General features: G+C 41.5%; 1 protein-coding gene across 1 annotated transcript; it reads left to right on the forward strand.

Annotated features, from left to right (window-relative positions):
- Window positions 1-11515: 11515 nt before the first annotated feature.
- gpr19 (G protein-coupled receptor 19) lies at window positions 11516-20389 on the forward strand. Its single transcript, XM_085387104.1, has 2 exons — window positions 11516-11736; window positions 17784-20389. Exon 2 carries the CDS (start codon window positions 17810-17812, stop codon window positions 19082-19084), a length of 1275 nt encoding a protein of 424 aa, XP_085243230.1. The 5' UTR covers window positions 11516-11736; window positions 17784-17809; the 3' UTR covers window positions 19085-20389.
- Window positions 20390-20807: the final 418 nt, after the last annotated feature.

A 20807-nucleotide genomic window follows, 5' to 3' on the forward strand; every position in this document is an offset into this window, starting at 1 on the left:
GTGTTAGTTTTTAAAGCTGCAGTCTGAGCGCTTTCAACTGCTAAAATTAATCAGGTATGTATTCCAGGAACATCATGTCTGTACAGATGTTCATCTAACACTAATATAACAATAATGTTAGCGTGCCTCAGGGCAGGCTGGAGGCTTCCAGAGTCACAGCACAGTCATGTGGTTAAGTGTGGGATTACATGAGTGCTGCCCACGCCTATTAACATACATAAAGTCAACCATTTCTTTACATTCTGTTAATTTTACAAAGTTTTAAACTCTTTAGAAAGTAAAAGTTCTTCATGAAAACACTGAAGTCCTGCATTTAAAACCCAGGTCACTGCTGTCCTCCAGCTACACTCTGAAGACGGTTTGTCTGTGGATGGATGGATAAAATGCTCACCCTTTGTGGTCGTTTCTTCTCGGCTCGCTGGTTCTGGTGGTAGATTCGGCTAAATTTGACAGGGACCGGCGTGCCACTTAGAGAGCAGATGGAGCTGAAGATCTTCCCCATAATGGTCTTTGGTACCATGTCGCCATATCTGAGAGAGCAGAGAGCCAGAGGTCAGCCTGGCTGTGATATATGTGCTGATATAACATGGAGAAAAAAGAGCAGACAGAACAGTCTGCGATTCGTGTTCTTTAGTGAATCGTCCACACAGAGCTACAAAGTTTAGTTCGAGTGTGTTTCACTATCAAACATGTTACTTTATACCACACACACTAATGTTGGAGCATTTCTCATGTGGACCCACTTTATAAACAAGTTCGAATCCTTTGGTTCTGACTCTGGGTGGCGTGGTGGTGCAGCGGTAAGCACTGTCCCTTCACAGTAAGAAGGTCCTGGTTTGAATCCAACGGTTGGTTGGTTTTTGTCTCAAGTCTCTGTTGGTTCTCTCCAGCAAGCATTTATCATTTCTAGGCTGGACTACTGAAATTTGTTATTATCAGGATGTCCAAGTTAATCCAAAATACTGCAGCAAGAGTACTGACAGGTACTAGAAAGAGAGAGCATTCCTGTACAGAGGAACTATGATTAGTTAAACAACCAAGCAAAGACTAAAAACAAACAACAGGTGAGCTCATCACCTCCAGGTGTGTGAAACTGAAGGGAGGGAGCCAAGGATACGTCCTGCATGTGAAAGACAAGGCCAGGTTAATTCACACACACAAAACTCATTCACATGAGTGATAAGAATATACAGGATGATTGTATTGGAGGCTGAGCTGTAGTCCACAAAGAGCATTCGGACGTAGCTCTGTCGCTGTTCCAGGTGGCTCAGCACAGCGTGGACGGCTATGGGGATGGCATCGAGGTTTGGGGGCAGGTAGTTCTTGATGTGCTGAAGGACTAGTCTATCTGAAGTTGAAGATTCTAGTGAAGATGAGGGTGAGCTGGTGGGCACATGCTCTTAGCACCTTGCCAGGTACTCTGTCTGGACCGGCAGCCTTTCTGGGGTTCACTGCTAGGAACAGGCATCTGATATTGTGTTCTTTTACAGTGAGTGGAGTGATGCAGAAACCGGGTCAGGATGAGGATGAGGACGGGAGCAGGGTTGGAGCAGATGAAGGCTGCTGCTGTGGTATTTGAAAGCGGGTGAACAAGGAATTTATTTCCTCTGCCAGCTGCACACTCACGTTTTCTGTTTTCACAGCGCATGAAGAAATGAAGAAATACCGCTTCAGATGAGAGCCACATAAAAACCACTAAAAATGAATATATGAATGTATGAATATAACATAACCAGGAACTTTTTACACATTTTGTCACCTTACAACCACAAACTAAAATGTTTTTAATTGAGATTTTCTGTGATAGACCAACACAAAGTAGAACATATTTGTGAAGTGGTATGAAAGTGATCCACGGTTTTCAAAATTTTAAGCAAATAAAAAACTAAAAAGTGTGGTGTGCATTTGTTTTCAGCCCCCCTGCGTCAATACTTTTTAGAGCCACCTTTTGCTGTAATTACAGCTGCAAGTCTTCTGGGGTGCATCTCTACCAGCTTTGCACATCTAGAGATGGAAATTTTTGCTCATTCACACCTACTGTATGAGGAGTAACAGCCATTGACACATTTGCTTATGAGTAGGGAATTTCAGAAGTTTTATTTACCTAATAAAGCTCTGAACATCCACCCACGGTTAGGGTGAAGTTGCGAAAGAAGGACTTCCAAAAACTGAAAGATATTTCCTATCTTACCACTAGTGCCTAGCTGTAACCACCTCTTGTATAGGGCCTTTTTCTTTCCCTTTTCCTGTATTCACCACCCCGAGTAACATGCTGGTCTGCCAAGTGACACCACTGAGTCATATGAATCATCTGTGTAAATCTCATGTGCTTGCTAGAGATTGATACTAAAATCAAACAATGAAAGGAGTCACTCATGTTGAGGAAACTAAATGTAATTCTAATAATTATAGGAAAATTATAGAAAATGGTTTTATTGGCTAAAGAAATGTAATCAAATGGCCAGTGAAAGTGAACATGTGTGTAATGTGTGATAAACTGTTATCTACAGCAGTCTTGTTATTGGTAATAGCCACGGGGAGGCCACAAGCAAGTATACTCCTAGACACTGCTAAGCCCAGATAAACTGTGTTAAAAAAAATACATTAAGAAACAGATTATATCAGATTTATATTTCAAATATGACAAAAATGCTGATTTTACAGCAGCAAAATTATTGTATTTCTGCGGCTTAAACATTTAATAAGCTGTGGATAGTCAAATAAATTGAATCATCATAAATACATAAATACATTATTTTATATTTATTACTTAATTTTTTTTTATTCTTATTACTTTATATTTATAACACTTGGAATAAATAATAAGGGAAGGACACTGGATCAGCACCATGATGCAAACGTGCGACCGTAGTTTATACAGTATCTGGAGAAGGTATTAACATGTCACTGTACGTGCGCGGGCGTGTTTTAGGGCTAAGGGCCAAAGATCTACAGCTTCATCCGTGGGACGAAGCAGCTGCAAGTGTTGCGCTTCCTGGGTGTGTGCATCGGCGTGGCTCAGATCATTGCCATGGTGCTCTCTCTCACACTCCTCTGTGTTTGTTTGTTTTATGTGTATAGATTTTTTTACATTTTGTTACATTCTTACCCTACAATGACAAGCCCTTTCTTTTGCCCTACTAATATTCTGGTTTCAGTTTATTTCCCACAGTTTATTTTAAATCTGTTGCCTTATGGTTCCAAGAGCTGTCACTGCATTTTATTATTATCTCATAACAATTGTTTAATCAGCTGACATTTCTCCTATGGACTTTCTAATGTCTGCAGGAGCAGAAGCAGCAGGAACCCCTCAACAGCAATTTTGTGGATTTTTTATGACATATATACCTACACTGGACATATACTCATATATACTATGTAATCATATATACTCATATATGCACATTTGTACTGGAGTGTTTTATACATTGGAATAACATGTTAAGCATTTAACATAGATGTTCAAATCACAAGACCCATATATTTAGGTCAAATATTATCTACAATTATATTAATAAAGTTTGTGCCACTTGTTGTATGAGCACATGCGGACCAATCCTGTTTGAAAATCTAGTAATCAGGATTAATAAGTAACCTTTGATCGTGTTATGGCCAACGGTGAACTTTGGGTTAATTCAACTTGGCACTGCTAAGTATGCACCTGGGACTCTCTCTCTGCACGTCTCCTATAGCCGATATGGTGAACAAATCTGGCCCTGCTGAGGATTCACCTGGGATTCTGTTTTCTCGCTTCAGTTACCCAAAGTCTAGAAAAACCTTTTCTTATTAAATATAGTAGCCTACTTCTGGCAACAAAAGCCAACAAAACTGTCATGAAGGTTAACCTTTAACTGCAGTTTTGCAGACTTTTGGACCCACTTTGGCAATACAACTGTCAAAGGGACCCAACTGAAAATGATGGATGACAAGGTGTTCGAATAGAGCTTGGAAAGTTATGGCATAGTGCCAGAGAGTTTTGTAACACAAATGTTGGAGATTAAAAAAGGAACAAAGTGCAAGTAGGATTGGCAACAGATTGGAGAAAAGTATTGACAAACATATTATATTGATAACTGAGATAATATTGACATTTGTAGAGTTGAGAAAATACTTATTAGTAGAAAATTAAAAGTAAAAAGCAAGGAATGTAAAGTTACCCAGCAGCTGGAGGAGGGGTTGATATGCCCCAACTAGCTTTTTTTCCTCTCTGTCCATTTTGTGTGTTTCCGCTGGCTCTACACCCCAGAGTTCACTTCACTTTGCTTGCTATGTGTGTCTTGCTGTATTTGTACTGTTTTTGCTGTTCATATGACACTGTTAAATGAACTTTTCAAGATTATGTTTTTGAGTGATTTGATTTTAATTGCATCTGAAAAGCGGAACCTCCACAGCATTGGTGGGATAAGGTTATCATACTAGCTTAAGAATTTGCGACTCGACACAATATTGTACCCCATCAGGTAAAGGTAAAATTCAAGAAGCCTTTGGCCAGGCAGCAGACAAATACAGCATGGTTCTCTTTACTGGTGGGGATCAACTTGAGGACACGTCTATAGAGGATTTCTTGGGGGAAAACTTAGACCTGCAGGAACTCGTGGCCAGATGTAATGGCCAGTACCACGTCTTCAATAACAAGAAGAAGGACCAAGCTGAGGTCACCGAGCTGCTCATGAAGATCGGAAGTATAATTCAGAAGAACGGAAGAAGCCATTATACCAATGAGATGTTCCAAGAGGCTGAGAGAGAAATCGAGGAGGAGAAACAACGAGTCCTGAAAGAGAAAGAGGAGCAAATACGCAGAGAAAGAGACGAACTGGAGAAGAAAATCCAGGAAAAGTATGAGAAGGAGATGAAGAAAATCACTGAACAATTCCAGAATGAGATAGAGAGATCAAACATGATGAGAAGATTAGAGGAACAGCGTCAAAGAGAAGCTGCAGAGAGCCAACGAAGACTATTGGAAGACCAACTACAAAAGGCCAGACGGAGACCTGAACAGTCTCCTAAAGGACGGAGACGATGTTTAACAATGTGATTTATGCAGTGAAAGCCACTCTGTGGTCTTAGTGGAGGAAATAGTGTCAGTCAGTGTCATGACAACTAAATTCACACATTAGAAAACTCTAATCACTGTATTTGAGCCTCATGATATAAAATTAACACTTAACAGGTTCAGCTACTGAAAACTACATGGTTGTCTTTAAGCAGCATAACCACACTGCAAATATTCATACCTGTAGCAAAGTTTCCATTGACTTTTTATTTTTATTGAGGTGTTGGTTTGAAAAACACAAATAAACATAAAAAAAGAAAAGTTCAGTTTCACTTTGTTTAAGTATTTGATTTAACTGTTTCTGGTTTGACTTAGGCACTAAAACACCTGTCAGGTCATCACAGACCCATTTTACACCTATGTTCATTAAGGAATTTGAATAAGCTCATAACAGAGAGCTGCACAACCAACATGCATGTATGAAGCCAAATTAGACAGGCAACATCCTCTACATTTTCAACTGATAATTAGCAACACGTAATCCAGTGGTGTCCAACTCCAGTCCTCAGGGGCCGTTGTCCGGCAGGTTTTAGATATCACCCAGGGTCAACACACCTGAATCAAATGATTAGTTAATTGCCAGGTCTCTGGAGAACTTCAAGAGAAGTTGAGGTAATTTAGCCACTTAAATGAGTTGTGTTAGTTCAAGGACACCTCTAAAACCTGCAGGACACCTGGAGGACAGAATAAGTGATTTGAGCTTAATAAAAATAAAATAAAATAAAAGCTAGAAGAGCCACTGTTGGAGTCAAATTGTTAAATGTTGTCATTGTGTTACTTAAATTTATAAGTCTTAGTTCAAGCAGCATGATCAAAGACATTCCTTTGTCTCCAGCCAGTTTGTTGGTGGGGGAGGCTGAAGCGTTTTATTAGGGACATCCTATCTGAAAGTTCTGTTTTCTTGTGTAGTGAGCTTCTGTTACGGTTTGGAGCAGGACTCAAGCGCAGGACTCCGGTTCTGATGTTCACAAGAAGGGTTTATTTACAAGTCACCAGGTGTATATACAAGAACGTGCGGGGGGTTATATACAGCTGAGTGTGGGGAGAAGGGGTCTCCAGGGAAGTCCAAGGGAAAGCACGCGTTCTTCAGAATATCCACTCACACGATCACAGGCTCACACTCCGACACTGCCACACGGGGAAAAATCCAGGAAGCTCTGTAGACAGGGTTAAGAAAGACGCACAGAGGAAAACACTCTTAACTAAACTTGCTGTAGCTTGACTTCACTAACGCGTGGTAGACAACGATCCAGCGACGAACAGCAGTCACCTCCTCGCTTAAATGCTGCTCCCCTTAATGAGACCCAGGTGTCTCATCTCCCGAGGGCGTGGGCCGAGGGCGTGAACCCACAGTGAGTTCCGCCCCGGCGAGAGAGAAGAGGAAGAGAGGGAGAGAAACAGAGAGGGCTGATCAGCGTGCAGCTGATCCGCCTGGCCGTGACAGCTTCCTGCTTTTATGATCCGTTTGTGGGCAGGAGGTCACACAAACGCACCCCCAAACACACACACACGTGCTTACACGTGCTTACACGTGCACACACATACACACATAGTGCCTTGTCTTTTGTAACCATAGGGGGGGTTTAAAATGGGAGGTGCTTGTGTGTACTGTAACTGTTTTCAATAAAAAGGCGGCAAGCGGAGGTCTGAGTCGGGGTCATTTTGCGGTAGGATTCAGAGTGCTTTCTGAGACAGTGACCGGGGCCTCCCTTGTAAATAGATCGAGTAAAATAGATCGATAAAATAGATCGATCGCTCTGTGTGTTTGTTTGTTACAGATTTAGATTTTTTTGTTACATTCTTACCCTACAATGACAACCCCTTTCTGTTGCCCTACTAATATTCTGGTTTCAGAATACTTTAACAATTCTGTTTTGCAGTGTTGGTCAGTAAGTGACTGGCTGCTACCGTATGGGATTAGAACGATGCCACCTTATGCATAGTCCAGCCAATAATGCCATTCACATTCGTATATAAGCAGCTAATCAACGTTGCTGACAGGCTATGACAGCATCCTTATGTGCCGACACCGGTGTTTTAGCTAGCAAAGGGGCGTGGCTGATGTGGAGAGAAGCCACGTTAATGACAATGTGGACAACCTTTGGAGATGTGAGCAGGACAGATGGAACAATTGGCGGGAAAAGTGTGGACTTTATACCAGTTTTTAAATTGTGTTGATAGGCCACGAAAACCAGAGTTATGATAAAAATATTTGCAATGTTTGGTTTTCTTCCTGAGCACTATTGTTGTTTATATTTACTGCGAAGAAATGGTAAAAACGGCGTTTTATAAGGAAAACGCTCGAAAGCCCTCTCAGCCTGTGAGGAAAGATGAAACCAAAAGAACCCACCCTTTCCTATTGGTGGAAAAATGTACCATGTCGACCAATCAAAAATTGATATGGCAACATGGCATTTAGTTGTTTAGGGAGGGGGGAAGTTTTAGGAGTGACGGCAGTGTTTTGAGATGTGAGAGATTTGCTACGTTTAGCGCAAATCTTGTGTTAGTGTGTAGTGTAGTCAATAGTTTTGTTGTGTGTGTCAGAACAATGAGGCGACTACTGAATGTTACAGGTGTTACAGGAGTGATACACCTCCTGTTGTCAGGCCTGCAGGTATCAGGCTGTTCTCCTTTATCTCATAGTGGACAGAAATTATTTTTTGGAGTGGCACAAATAATTTCAAATTTGATGCAGAACAGCTGATTGTTCTGTAAATAGTTTGAAACGTTTATTTTAAAAAATGCCTTGGCTGCATTTTTAGGTAAACAGCTGCAAAAAACTTTGTTTGCATAACTTTTTTGAAGAAGTAACTATATAATTATTGCCCAACATTGGTCATTATTTACTGTATTTTGCAGACAGAGAGTTACAGGACTCTCTCCCAGACCACAGACTCATAATACAAGTCAGAGCTTTATAAAAAAAAAAAAAAGAAAGAAAGTTGTGTTTTCAAAATTGGAGTTCAAGTTATTTTTACTTCCAATAGTGTTAACATACTACACAGGTCATGAACAAGATTTCTTTTACATTTTCATTGTAAGTGGGCTAAAGCAGTTAATTAAAAGTAGTGTAACATAAATGTAAACGCTGTAATTTGATTATTTTAATAAACCATGTAACTTGGATGGATTCGATGCTGGCGTGACCACAGTGCACACGTCTGATGTTGCTCACAGTGCTTCAAGGGACCGCTCAGGGAGTTTGTGTGTTCGCTCAGACACATGAAAAATTAGAGGGAACATTGCTTGTGTATAATATAAAAGAAGATTGATTTTATTCATCAGTAAGATACATAACAAATATTTTCTTTCAATGTTAGCAGCCAAGATAGAGACAGTGTTTGTTATTGCCATTATTGTGTCAACACTACTCTGATTCGTATAATCCAATTGCTACTAGGCCAACATCAGTTATCCTAATCAAAAATACATTCACTGTATTAAAACTGTCATATTAATGTTACTAATGTTTTGTTTGTTTGTTTTTATCTATGTGCAACATGATTTTTAGTCTTATTTCTATCACAATATGTAGGAAGTTGGGTAAAATTCTCAAAGGTCATAAAAGGTAAGAAAAAAGGGAAACACCAAAAACAAAAAATATAGAAATAAAACGTTAATCTGTAGAAGGATAAATCATGGAACATTTTTCATTTTAGGACATCAAATAAAAATGCTTTAAAAATAATTCAACTATTAAATAATAATTAAAAGTGTGATTTTTGGCTAAGTTACACATAACGTTAGATTCTGAGAAATTTCCCCTGATAGATTTTCTTGGTATTATTTACCTTCCGTACTTTCAGAAACCTTTTACATATTTCAGTACAAATAAGACCCAAACTCAAACTAAATATTTTAAAAACTTCATCAGCTGATTAATATTAATAATGATTAATATTGCCAAATACAAGAGCACATCAACATGTTTGATTATTAAATGTAAATGTTACTTACCAGGTCAAATCTGTTACTTTAATTCCAAATATTTTAAATTAAAGTAATAGTTAAAGCTTTTTCATTGGCCAATAATAACAAATAATGACTTTTATTAATTTTTTATTTGTATCTCACATAAATAAATAAATAATAAATATTTAAATTCTATTGTTGGCAGTAATTGGATACCATTTTAATTCATGAAACACCAGTTTGAAGCGTCTTCACCTGGTTACATGAACGAGTGTCTGAAATATTTTCTTACTACCATTTTTACTGTCTGTTATGATTATTCCTTCTCCTCTCTCATATTAGCACCATCGTTGGTTTCCCATAGCAACTGGCCTGTTGGTCTTCTCAGCACAGTGGTTGTCATGGTGATATGCTGCGCAAGCAACCCCCATCAGCATTGGACCAATAACCACAGATGGACGACATCATTTCCTTTTATAGAGCCAACATGTTGAAGGCCTGGGAGACAGAGATAGCGGGCTGACAGTGAGGACGGTCGATGGGAAACACCGAGGCTGCAGGACGCTGTAAACAACAACAAACAGCAAACACTGAACCAGCCCTGCCCTGTGTGAGCTCAGGCCCCCATCCCACCAGAAGGGGGGATTCATTGGCCAATTTGAGTCACTGACTGATTAAAAGGGACCAGAAGAAGGGGGTTAGGGTGTCAATGAATGAATGGGAAAGGGAAAGTTCGTCTTCATGATGCCTGATCATCTCTCAACATAAGGATCAGTGAATAGGCCTATCTATCTCTACCAGCAACTGTAACAGCCAATATATGAAAATGACAAAAGTAAAGAAGAGGTCAGAGCAACACCTTCCAGTCATGTTATGACAGTTAATGTTGCATTGTTTGTCCACCAGAGGGAACTCTGCAACTTACCTGTTGGCAACATTTTTGGAACAAACAGGCAGAACGTGAACAAATTAAAAAAATGAGTGCTTACTTTTTAAATATCTGTCTTAAAAAATAGGTCAAGCTGTAGTTGCTCATTTAAAATGTTTTAGTGATCTTTAAAAACGTCTCACTTTCAGGCACTAAAGATGAATCTGTGAGACATGGATAACGATGGGGGTTTGGATTCAAATAAAAGTGTTGCAACTTCTTGGGACAGACATGAAAAATACTGAAATACATCAGCTTGTATCCATGAACATGAACTAATAAATGATACTTATATGATGTTTTTGTAGTGCAACCCAGTTGCAAACTCTGGAGCTGTGATGGACAGATTGTTAGCCAGCGCCCTCGCTCATCCACACTGCTTTAAACCCCTACAAAACAAAACTTTTGGCTTTATTAGGACAAGAGTGAAAGACTCACACCCAAGGTAGCCGAGGGACGTCATACTTTGGATTATTTTATTTATATCATTTTAATCATAAAATTGTTTTTGTTAATGTCTATATTTTTGTCTCTCTTCCTTGAAGCCTGGGTCCTCTAACAGCCGTTCCTAGGACTGCACTCTTCTGGACAGAGATCTCCAGTGTTGTTTATGGGATCTGAGATTATACAGTCCATATCAAAAGTTGTGGACCATTTGAAAAATGGCGCAAAAAAAATCATATTTTGCATGTTTGGATCTTAACAAGGTTCCAAGTAGAGCTTCAACATGCAACAAATGAGAGGAAGACAAGACATATTTATTTGAGCATGCAATTTATTGAAAACAACACTTAAACTGAAATAGGCTGTTTTACAGCTGATCAAAAGTTTAGGACCACGTGCCTTTAAAAGGCCAAATCTGTGCAAAAATATGGATTCATTGTCATTTTCTGTCAGGTGCTCACACTGTCATCACCTTCTGATGGCAAAGGCAAAAAAACTTCCCTTTTTGAACGTTGTTGGGTTGTTGAACTGCATAAGCAGGGTTTCTTGCTGCACACCATCACTGCTGAGGTTGGACGCAGTAAGACAATCATTTGGAATTTCCTAAATGATCCTGTGGGTTATGGAACAAAAAAATCAAGTGGAAAACCCCCCAAAATTTTTCAAGCACTGAGCCGGAGGAGCCAATTGGTGACAAGACACTGGACAATCCTCGATCCAAATTAAGGCCGTTACTGGTATAGACTGCAGCCCCATTAGGGTTAGGGTTTTTGCTTTTATTTTTTTGTTTTAGTCTTAAACGTTTGATCAGCTGTAAAAAAAAAAAAAAAAAAAAAAAAGCCTGTTTCAGTTCAAATGTTGTTTTTAATAAATTGCATGTTCAAAAAAATGTTTTGTCTCACTCCCGTTTCTTCTTGTTGCATGTTGAAGCTCTACTTGGAACCAGTCTGCACTTCTGTTAAATTCATGTATTTTTTAAATTTATTATCAATTCAGTTTTTTATATAATTGGCATAAACAGTCTTCTGTACAGCAGTCTTCAGCTGAGGCTCATCATTCCCTCATGTAGCCTCGGTCCGCCCCTGCTGACAGAGAAGAAAACATCCACCCTCCTCTTCCTCAGCTGCAGCTTCATCCTCCAGCTGCCGTGATGTCTGCTGGCTGCTCGGACCTCCTCCTCCTGTGAATCAGACACCATCATGAAGCGTCTCTCCATCCTCTGAGCGCGTATCTGCCTCACCTGCGGACTCCGGGACACTTGATCACCTGCAGGTTTTGTCGGCCTCGTCCATCCTTCATCATCCTCCTCTTCATCAGCAGACATGTTGTTTAGGCAGGATCCGTGACGCCGCGCTGACTGCTGATGGATGGAAGGAGCCGGAGGAGCGGCTAGAATGACGTAAGATGGAGGCTTTTGTTTCCTTATCTTGGTTTTTAATCCGTATTTATTCAGAACATGGCCTGAGTCTGAACTCGTTATTCAGAGGACATGACGTGCTGCACGCGGCGGACAGCTGCAGCAGGTGTGCCTGCTCGGTGTTTTTCCATGAGCGGTCAGGCTGGACTCTCAGCTGCTCAGCTCATCAAACTGTGCTGGTGTGAGCGGTGAGCAGGTAGACATGATGGGCTTCAGGCCGGAATCAGTCACAGCGGGGTTTACAGCACCATCATCAGCCTCCTCTGAGACACATTCGTATTTTAATGGAGGAGGTAATCATTTCAGTTAGAGAGCCTTCATCGAACTGTCCACAAACATTTGGCCATGTACAGCAGATCGGCATCTGCACAGATCTGTTTTAATCAGGACTTTGATGTAAAAAAAAAAACAAAAAAAACCCCAAACAAAACAAAAACAAACAAAACATAGCTGCTCATTTATTTCCATGCATCGATTAATCGATCACTTCTTTTTTGACTCTAAAGTTCAGGGCAAACAGACACCTAACCGGCTGATTATCAGTTATTGGATAAAAACGTTACTGATTTTTTTTTTTAAATTACATTATGTATGAAAAGCAAATAAAGTAAATTAAATCTGGAGTTTTGTAATTCTCTAATAAACTCATGTAAATCAACATATCAGATTTTAGTTGCTGAACATTTTGAACAAAAACTGAGAAAGTTTCTGGCAGTGTGAGAGCATGATGATGAACATTTGTAATTTTATGACATTATAACAATAATTAATTAGTCATTCAGTAAAAAGTGCTTTGTGTTCATTATTAATTATTAGTATCCTGGTTATGGATGAAGTAAACTGTTCGCTTTGAGTCCTTTGTGTTTATATCAGAGTGGAATTAATCCAGATCAATAATTTAAATGTACATTTACATTTACACTTTTTGTTTTCAAATGTCTGCATGTGTTGTTTATAATATGAAAGATTTACAGCAGGGTTAAATTACAGCTGGAGACTTATTTAAGTAATTATTAAAGGTAACCTTATTCTGTTCATTTCCAGCTTCATACTCTTATTCCTGGACTCTTCTAGAGTAGCTTTGCATGATTGATAAGAGATAAGATAAGATAAGATAGAACTTTATTAATCCCTCGGGTGGGTTCCTCTGGGAAATTCGATTTCCAAAAAAAGCACAGCAACGACCGAAGTTACAGTTACAGAATTGTTATATATATATAAATATATACACACACACACACACACACACACACACACACACACACACACACACACACACACACACACACACACACACACACACACATATATAAATACAGAAACAAATATAAATAAAATATACAAAGGGGATAAATAGAATAAATAGGAATAAAAAAATAAAAATACAAGTGAATTGCACATTTCAAGTATTGAGTCTATTGCACTGTTGACTATTTACAAAAGTATTGCACAAGGTATTGTACAGTGAGGTGAAGAGGCACTACAGCTTAGTTGTTCCCCCCTCCTTTGTCCTCCTGTTTCCCCTCCCTCTCCCCTCCAGAGAGGAGTTAAACAGTTTGATGGCGTGTGGGACAAAGGAGTTTTTAAGTCTGTTAGTTCTTGTCTTGGGGAGAAGCAACCTGTCACTGAACAGACTCTTCTGATTGTTTATGGCTGTGTGCAGAGGATGCCCAGCATTGTCCATAATGTCCAGCAGTTTCTTTAGTGTCCTTTTCTCTGCCACTGTCACCAGAGTGTCCAGCTTCATGCCGACCACAGAGCTAGCCCTCCTGATCAGTTTCTCTAGCCTGCATGAGTCCTTCTTTGCTGTGCTGCTCCCCCAGCACACCACAGCATAGAAAAGTACTCCAGCAACCACCGACTGGTAAAACATCCTCAGGAGCTTCCTGCAGATGTTAAAAGACCTCAGCCTCCTGAGGAAGTACAGTCGGCTTTGGGCTTTTTTATACAGGTGCTCTGTGTTGCATGACCAGTCCAGTTTATTGTCCACCCACAGCCCGAGGTACTTGTACTTGTTGACCACCTCCACCTCCTCCCCCTCTATCTGAACCGGCAGTGGACCTTCTCTGGACCTCCCGAAGTCCACAACCAGTTCCTTAGTCTTTGAGGTGTTGAGTTGCAGGTGGTTTGTGTGACTCCATGCGACAAAGTTCCTCACCAGACTTCTGTACTCCTCTTCCTGATCATCCCAGATACACCCCATGATGGCTGTGTCATCTGCAAACTTCTGAATGTGGCATAATTCAGAGTTGTAGCATAAGTCAGAGGTGTACAGGGTGAAGAGAAGAGGGGACAGCACAGTTCCCTGTGGTGCTCCTGTGCTGCTGACCACAGTGTCAGACGTGATGTCCTTCAGCCTGACGTACTGTGGTCTGTCGGTGAGGTAGTCGGAGATCCAAGCCACCAGGCAGGGGTCCACCTCCATCCTGTTCAGTTTTTCCTGAAGCATACAGGGCCGGATGGTATTAAAGGCACTGGAAAAGTCAAGAAACAGGATCCTGACCGTGCCTTTTCCCCCATCCAGGTGTGAGTGGGCTCTGTGTAGGAGGTACAGGATGGCATCCTCCCCTCCGACACCCGCCTTGTATGCAAACTGTAGTGGGTCCTGGGCATGTTGTACCTGTGGTCGGAGGAGGTTGAGGAAGAGCCGCTCTAGAGTCTTCATAAGATGTGACGTCAGTGCCACCGGTCGGAAGTCATTCAGCTCATTGGGCCGGTTCTTTTTGGGGACCGGGACGATGCAGGATGTCTTCCAGAGGGCGGGCACTCTCCCCAGTCGCAGACTGAGGTTGAAGACTCGTTGTAGCGGCTCCCCAAGTTCAGCAGCACACGCCTTTAGCATCCTAGGACACACCTTGTCTGGGCCTGCTGCCTTTCTGGGGCGAAGCTTCCTCAGTTGCCTCCTGACCTGATCCACTGTGACACTGGGAGATGTTTGGGAGGAGGGGAGGGGGGGAGATGTCTTGCTGCTGAGAGAGGGATTGGAGGAGGGGGGTGTCATGGTGTCAGGAAGGGGGGGAAGCGAGGGAGGCAGGAGAGTGGGGAGAGGACTCTGTAGTGAAGGTGAGGGTGAGGGTGGGGGGGTTGTGGGCTGGTCAAACCTGTTGAAGAAGTTGTTGAGTTCGTTCGCCTTCTCCACAGTCCCCCCCACTGTGCTTTTCTTGGTGTTGTGGCCTGTGATGGTTTTCACACCATTCCAGACCTCCCTCATATTGTTCCTCTCCAACTTCTGCTCCACCTTCCTCCTGTAGGTGTCCTTTGCTTCCCTCAGGCAGCGTTTCACCTCCCGCTGTGCTGCTTTCATCTCCTCCTTCACTTTGCTCCTGAAAGCCTTCTTCTTCATGTTGAGGACAGTTTTGACTTCCTGTGTTACCCACGGTTTGTTATTAGGATAACACCGTACCGTCTTAGCAGGGGCGACTGTGTCCACACAAAAGTTGAGGTAGTCTGTAAGACAGTGTGTCGCCCCCTCTATGTCCTCACCATGTGGGCTCAGGAGCACATCCCAGTCTGTGGTGTCATAGCAGTCTCTCAGAGCATCCTCCTTTTCTGGGGTCCATCTCCGGATGGAGCGTGTTGTGACAGGCTGCCTTTGGACGAGGGGTGTGTATTGTGGCTGTAGGTAAACCAGGTTGTGGTCTGACTTCCCTAGTGGGGGGAGGGGGGTGGCTCTGTATGCATCTCTCACATTAGCATACAGTAGGTCAATTGTCCTGTTGCTCCTTGTGGAACAATTCACAAACTGGTGAAAAGCAGCCAGAGTAGAGTCCAGTGTGGCATGGTTAAAGTCTCCAGATATAATAATGAAAGCCTCGGGGTTTTGTGTCTGAAGTCTTGCTGTGACTGTGTGTATTTTCTCACAGATTGAGAGTTAAAAATAATATCTTTAGGAATATTTAGTGTGTGATGGTTAATAAGGAAAAGCACAGGTCTGCATTAATTATCAGTTACACCTTATACTAAATCATTTGGGGCGTGAAATGTCAGAAAGCTAAACACACCAAAAACCTAAATAATTCAGAGTGATTTATGTTTACTCTCTTTTGGTGACGCTTTAGTTTAAACTGCGTTGTCCTGCTTCCCTCGTTTACCTACCCACCATCAGTCAAGATGGATGTGGTTGCTAAGGTTAAATCCAGAAGAGTAAACACAACGGCAGCCATAAACAGAATCTCCTCTGAGAGCTTCTTCACATCCTTAAAGAGCGACCTCAGAGGAGAGCCGGCTCTCTATGGAGGATTAATCAAATCAGCTGCAGCACTGACTGGGAATTAAGTTCTGAGGTGGAGATGAGGACGGTGATGATGAATAGTTCCATGTGGTGGAGTTTGTCTTGTACCTGAGAGGAAAACATGCAGCTGTGTTTCCATAAAACAGTCCTGAGCACTGCTGCCTCTGACATTTCCTGGATTTTAAGAAAACATAAACAGCTTCCTCACTTTTTTAATATCTGGAGATTCTACATTTCCCCAGACGTGACTTCTGAAGTAGAACTACGGCTTCATTAACGCTCCTGTCCATGATTTCAAGTCCCAAGTAGAATTCCTACTGAGCAAAGATCACCCTCTGTAAATGTTTTAATTAGAACTCAGAGATGAGCATGGCTGTGACATGAACAAACCATAATCACTTACTGTGTATGCTACCGTTGTATATAGTGTATTATCTTACGTATCTTTTTATTTGTTTGTATTTTATTTGTATTTTTTGTATTTTCCTTCTGACCTAAGTTGAGGTAACGCAAAAATTTCCTCGTTGTGGGATCAATAGTCTTATCTTATCTTATCTTATCTTATTTAAACTCACCAGTATGACTCTCAGCTAACTTACTTACTGCTAACTATCTGATATCCAAACAACAAACCAAACTTTCAAACTTCCTACCAACTTACCAACCGACCATATCCTTCACTCTTTATCTCAATGCCAATCTACAAACAAGCTTCTGGAGCTGTGTATCAATGACGCTAATTCTGACTAACCCTGCAATCTATTTAAGCTCCCTGTGCAACATCAACAAACTCTTATTAATGACTTCTTTGGCCTTTAACTGAACTACATTCAGAGTTTGAATGCAATGAAACTGCTAGTGTAGCTAAATTAAAGCTAGCTGGCTATCCACCCCTGCATCCTGGTAGTGCTCCAGAAAACAGTAATAAACATTTCATTGGTGAAGTAATTTGGTACTGAGATTGTATTTTACTAGCAATAATATTACAAGGTTATTTTGTCACATTAGTTGATGATGCTAAGTTAGCAACCCAACTGTGGCATTTGGGTAGTACGGCTGACCTTATCTATTCAGGACACATCGATAGCTAGTAATCTATCAACATTAGCATGCAAGTTAGCATTAACTAATATTAGGCACAGTCGATTTTGATTTTCAAATCTAAACGAAGAATGACTAGCCTGTCACTAATTTTCACCTGATGTTGGCTACAACATTGAGACAGGTGGGCCTCATGAGATAAAGCAGTTTCTATCTTTTGTTAGCACACCTGCCAACATACCACTCAGCCAACTATTAATCAATCAATTTTCCTAACCACTTGACTTGCCAATCTAATAACCTATGGTGCTTTCACAAACCAGCTATTCTACCCAATGACCTCATCTACCTACCAGAATACCAATCTACGTACCTGTCAACTAACTTGACTATCTGTTCACACACCAACGACCCATTCTCCTAACTACCTACCTTTGTATCTATCAAAAAATTTGCCATTAACCTACGTATCTCGCCAATAAAACAAATCTCATTACTTCTTGAGCCTCACACCTTTCTGAAAGATGACCAGCAGTAGTCTATCTAACCACCAAACAACCAACAAACCTTTTTATTTTGCATGTCTGAACTATTTATTGTTGAGTAATAACTTGGTGTAGGGATTGTGAGGAGCTGTCGATTGTATCTGGTAATCAGGAGTATTGTTGGGATAAATAAACAGTTTATGTTGAAAAATATTTCCCAAACATTAATTTGGTTGTGGTTTTTCTAATGCCAAATGTCTGTGTCTCCACAGCTGCTCTCTGACCCAGCAGTACAGCAATGGTGTATGCCCAGACATCAAACACAGTCGGTGTCAATCCCTCCATCTACTTGCCATCGTTCATGTATCAGATGTCATTTAACTACTCCAAGAGAGAAAACTCAACTGTCCTGGCAACCTTACCCACAACTCCCCTCTGCAGCCTCGAGGGCACGTCCACCGGCCAGTTGAATACTACCTCTGTCCCTGATGAGCTGACTTCAGGTGAGGTTGCCGTCCTAGGCTTGGTATTTGGGGTTCTATGGCTGGTCTCCATCTTGGGAAATGCCCTCGTATGCCTGGTCATCCACCGAAGCCGACGGACTCAGTCCACAACCAACTATTTTGTGGTGTCTATGGCCTGCGCGGACCTGCTCATGAGCCTCGGTTGTGCCCCATTCGTCCTCTTGCAGGTTGCCTCTGGACGTTGGCCAATGAGCACAGCAGCTTGCAAGGCTGTGCGCTATCTACAGCACCTTTGTCCAGGTGTGCAGGTCTACGTCCTGCTTTCGATCTCAATAGACCGCTTCTACACAATCGTCTATCCCCTCAGCTTCAAAGTGTCCAGAGAAAAGGCAAAGAAGATGATTCTGGCTTCGTGGTTATTTGATGCAGCCTTCGTCTCCCCCTGCCTCTTCTTCTATGGATCTACATCTACAGACAGTCATTGTGACTTTTTCCTTCCTGAGAGCTGGGGCAGCATAGTCTACGCAGCAGTTCACCTTCTCATTGGTTTTCTGGTCCCTGCTGGATTGATCATATCATTCTACCAGAGGGTGGTCAGGTACATCTGGAGGATCAGTGCTGATGGCCACACTGTGCGGCGGACAATGAACATTGTCCCGCGGACTAAAGTCAAGACCATCAAAATGTTCCTTATGCTTAATTCTGTTTTCTTCCTCACCTGGACACCCTTCTATCTTGCCCAACTGTGGCATCCGAGGGAGTCTGATGGGCCCAGCAGGCAGGGACTGCTTTTCTTCACAGCCATCTCCTGGATCTCCTTCAGCTCCACAGCATCCAAACCCACCCTGTATTCTGTCTACAATGCAAACTTCAGACGTGGCATGCGGGAGACATTCTGCATGTCATCCATGAAATGCTACCGCAGTAATGCCTACACCATCACCGCAAGCTCCCGCATGGCCAAAAAGAATTATGTTGGGGTGGTGGACATCCCAGTGCAAGCAAAGATGGTGACTAAAGACTCAGTCTACGATACATTTGACCGAGAAGCTAAAGAAAAGAAGGTAGCTTGGCCCACTAATGCGAACCCTCCAAATACCTTTGTGTGAATGAGCTTGGACAGCTTTAAAACTGAACTCACAAACATAAACTTGTCTAACATAGCAGTGCCAGTGGTGGCAGGTGAATTAGCTGGAGGCTAACATGCTAGCACTGTATTTAAGTAAAACGTTTACCGAATGTGTTCAGATTGTATAAAGGGCTTTTTGTGATGTGAGAAACCCTATAGCAGCCATATTGGTGATTTTTATACTTCAGATTTCAATCAGAATTTGTTTTCGTGCTGTGTTTTGATGGATCATTCTCCATGGATAAATTCCATTTTGTGTTTTGATGTCAACTTGTTAGCTAGCTAACTTTCTGTGTGGTCATCGATCATAAAAGTCTTGTAACTGCATCTGGTTTGCTACAGTAATGTACGTGGTAGATGCTAATGTTAGTAAAGGCTAAAATGTTAACACTGACATTATCTGCTTTGTCACAATGACTGAGTAACGGTGAGCTGGTTATATACCAAAGCCCGGGATCCAAGCTTGTTCAAATAAACTGGGCTGAATCATTGGAATACAATCAGGATCAATTATGACTTTAACAACCATGTCAGCAAGACCCATTCAGGTTCAAACTTAGCTGAGTGGTCATAGCTAAACATGACAACATGCAGACACTGTTTGATTCGGTTCACTTTCAGAATGGTGCTTAGTTCTTAAAAAGCATCAAGGCAGAACTCGTTTGGTGTGGATCGGTAGCTTAAATCTTAAAGTGCGATTGCAGAGGGACTTAAGTCCTGTAATTTCTGATTGAGATGGGTTCCTCAACATCATCCTCAGCACTGCTGTGTGGAAACGCTCGACAGGGATAGAACCTGAATATTTGTCCTCCTTCCAGTGTGCTGAAATATCCAGACTTGAGATCAAATGGATGTTTGTAGCTGTGATCAGTTCTCATGAAGTTTGATCAGTGTGATTAAAGATGATTTGTTATATGAAGGAAATTTATGAGTTTTTGTGGGAATATCCAGGAAAATGTTCCAGAAGACAAAAGACAGAGAAACAGAAGCAAGCTTTTAGAGAGTGAAATTTAATGAAGTCAGTAAAGTCATTGCTGCACATTCACCTCTTTCTGTTTTTAAGGCATTAGTACATCTGAGACTTGTGCACGCTAAAGTGTGGATATCTGAAGTCTGCATATACATTACAGATCAGGGGTGAGCTGCAACATTGCTGCAAGGTTACGAGCATTAGTTGGTCCTAACATTAGGTCAGTGCACCACATAATCCACTGCGTCATCGTGTATTTGACTAAAGCTCAAAAACACTGAGAAACTCTAGGATTTGGTTGGATCTCTTTCAGCAGCAGTGACCTGCATTGATCTACAGGTGTCGCTCACCTGTGTTACAGCAGCAGCTTGATAGAGGTGCTCTTGTTTGCTTATGGTCAGATAATCAAGTCCATTGATTAACTGATATGGATGCAGTAACAACGCACTGAGGTTTTCACACAGTGCCTCTGCAGACTGCTCAGTGTGTAATAAATGATGACACAATGGGAAACATCACATGCTTCTCTTAGTCTCAGGTTATGTTTACCTGATTCTGTGACTTGCTGAGCCTCACCTGAGTTTTTATTGTAGACCTTGTTTTTCATAGAAGGTAAATGTGTGTACCAACTTGCACTTTAAATGTTCCACAGTCCCTGCAGAATGAACACGGTGGCTCCGTCCGTGCAGTTGCTGCACTAACATCAGTGCAATCAGATCCCATAGTCTTGAGA

This window comes from Rhamphochromis longiceps, linkage group LG17 (genome assembly GCF_057381845.1).
Source record: "Rhamphochromis longiceps isolate RC_006_pf linkage group LG17, R_longiceps_female_GT1.1, whole genome shotgun sequence".
Lineage (NCBI taxonomy): Eukaryota > Metazoa > Chordata > Actinopteri > Cichliformes > Cichlidae > Rhamphochromis > Rhamphochromis longiceps.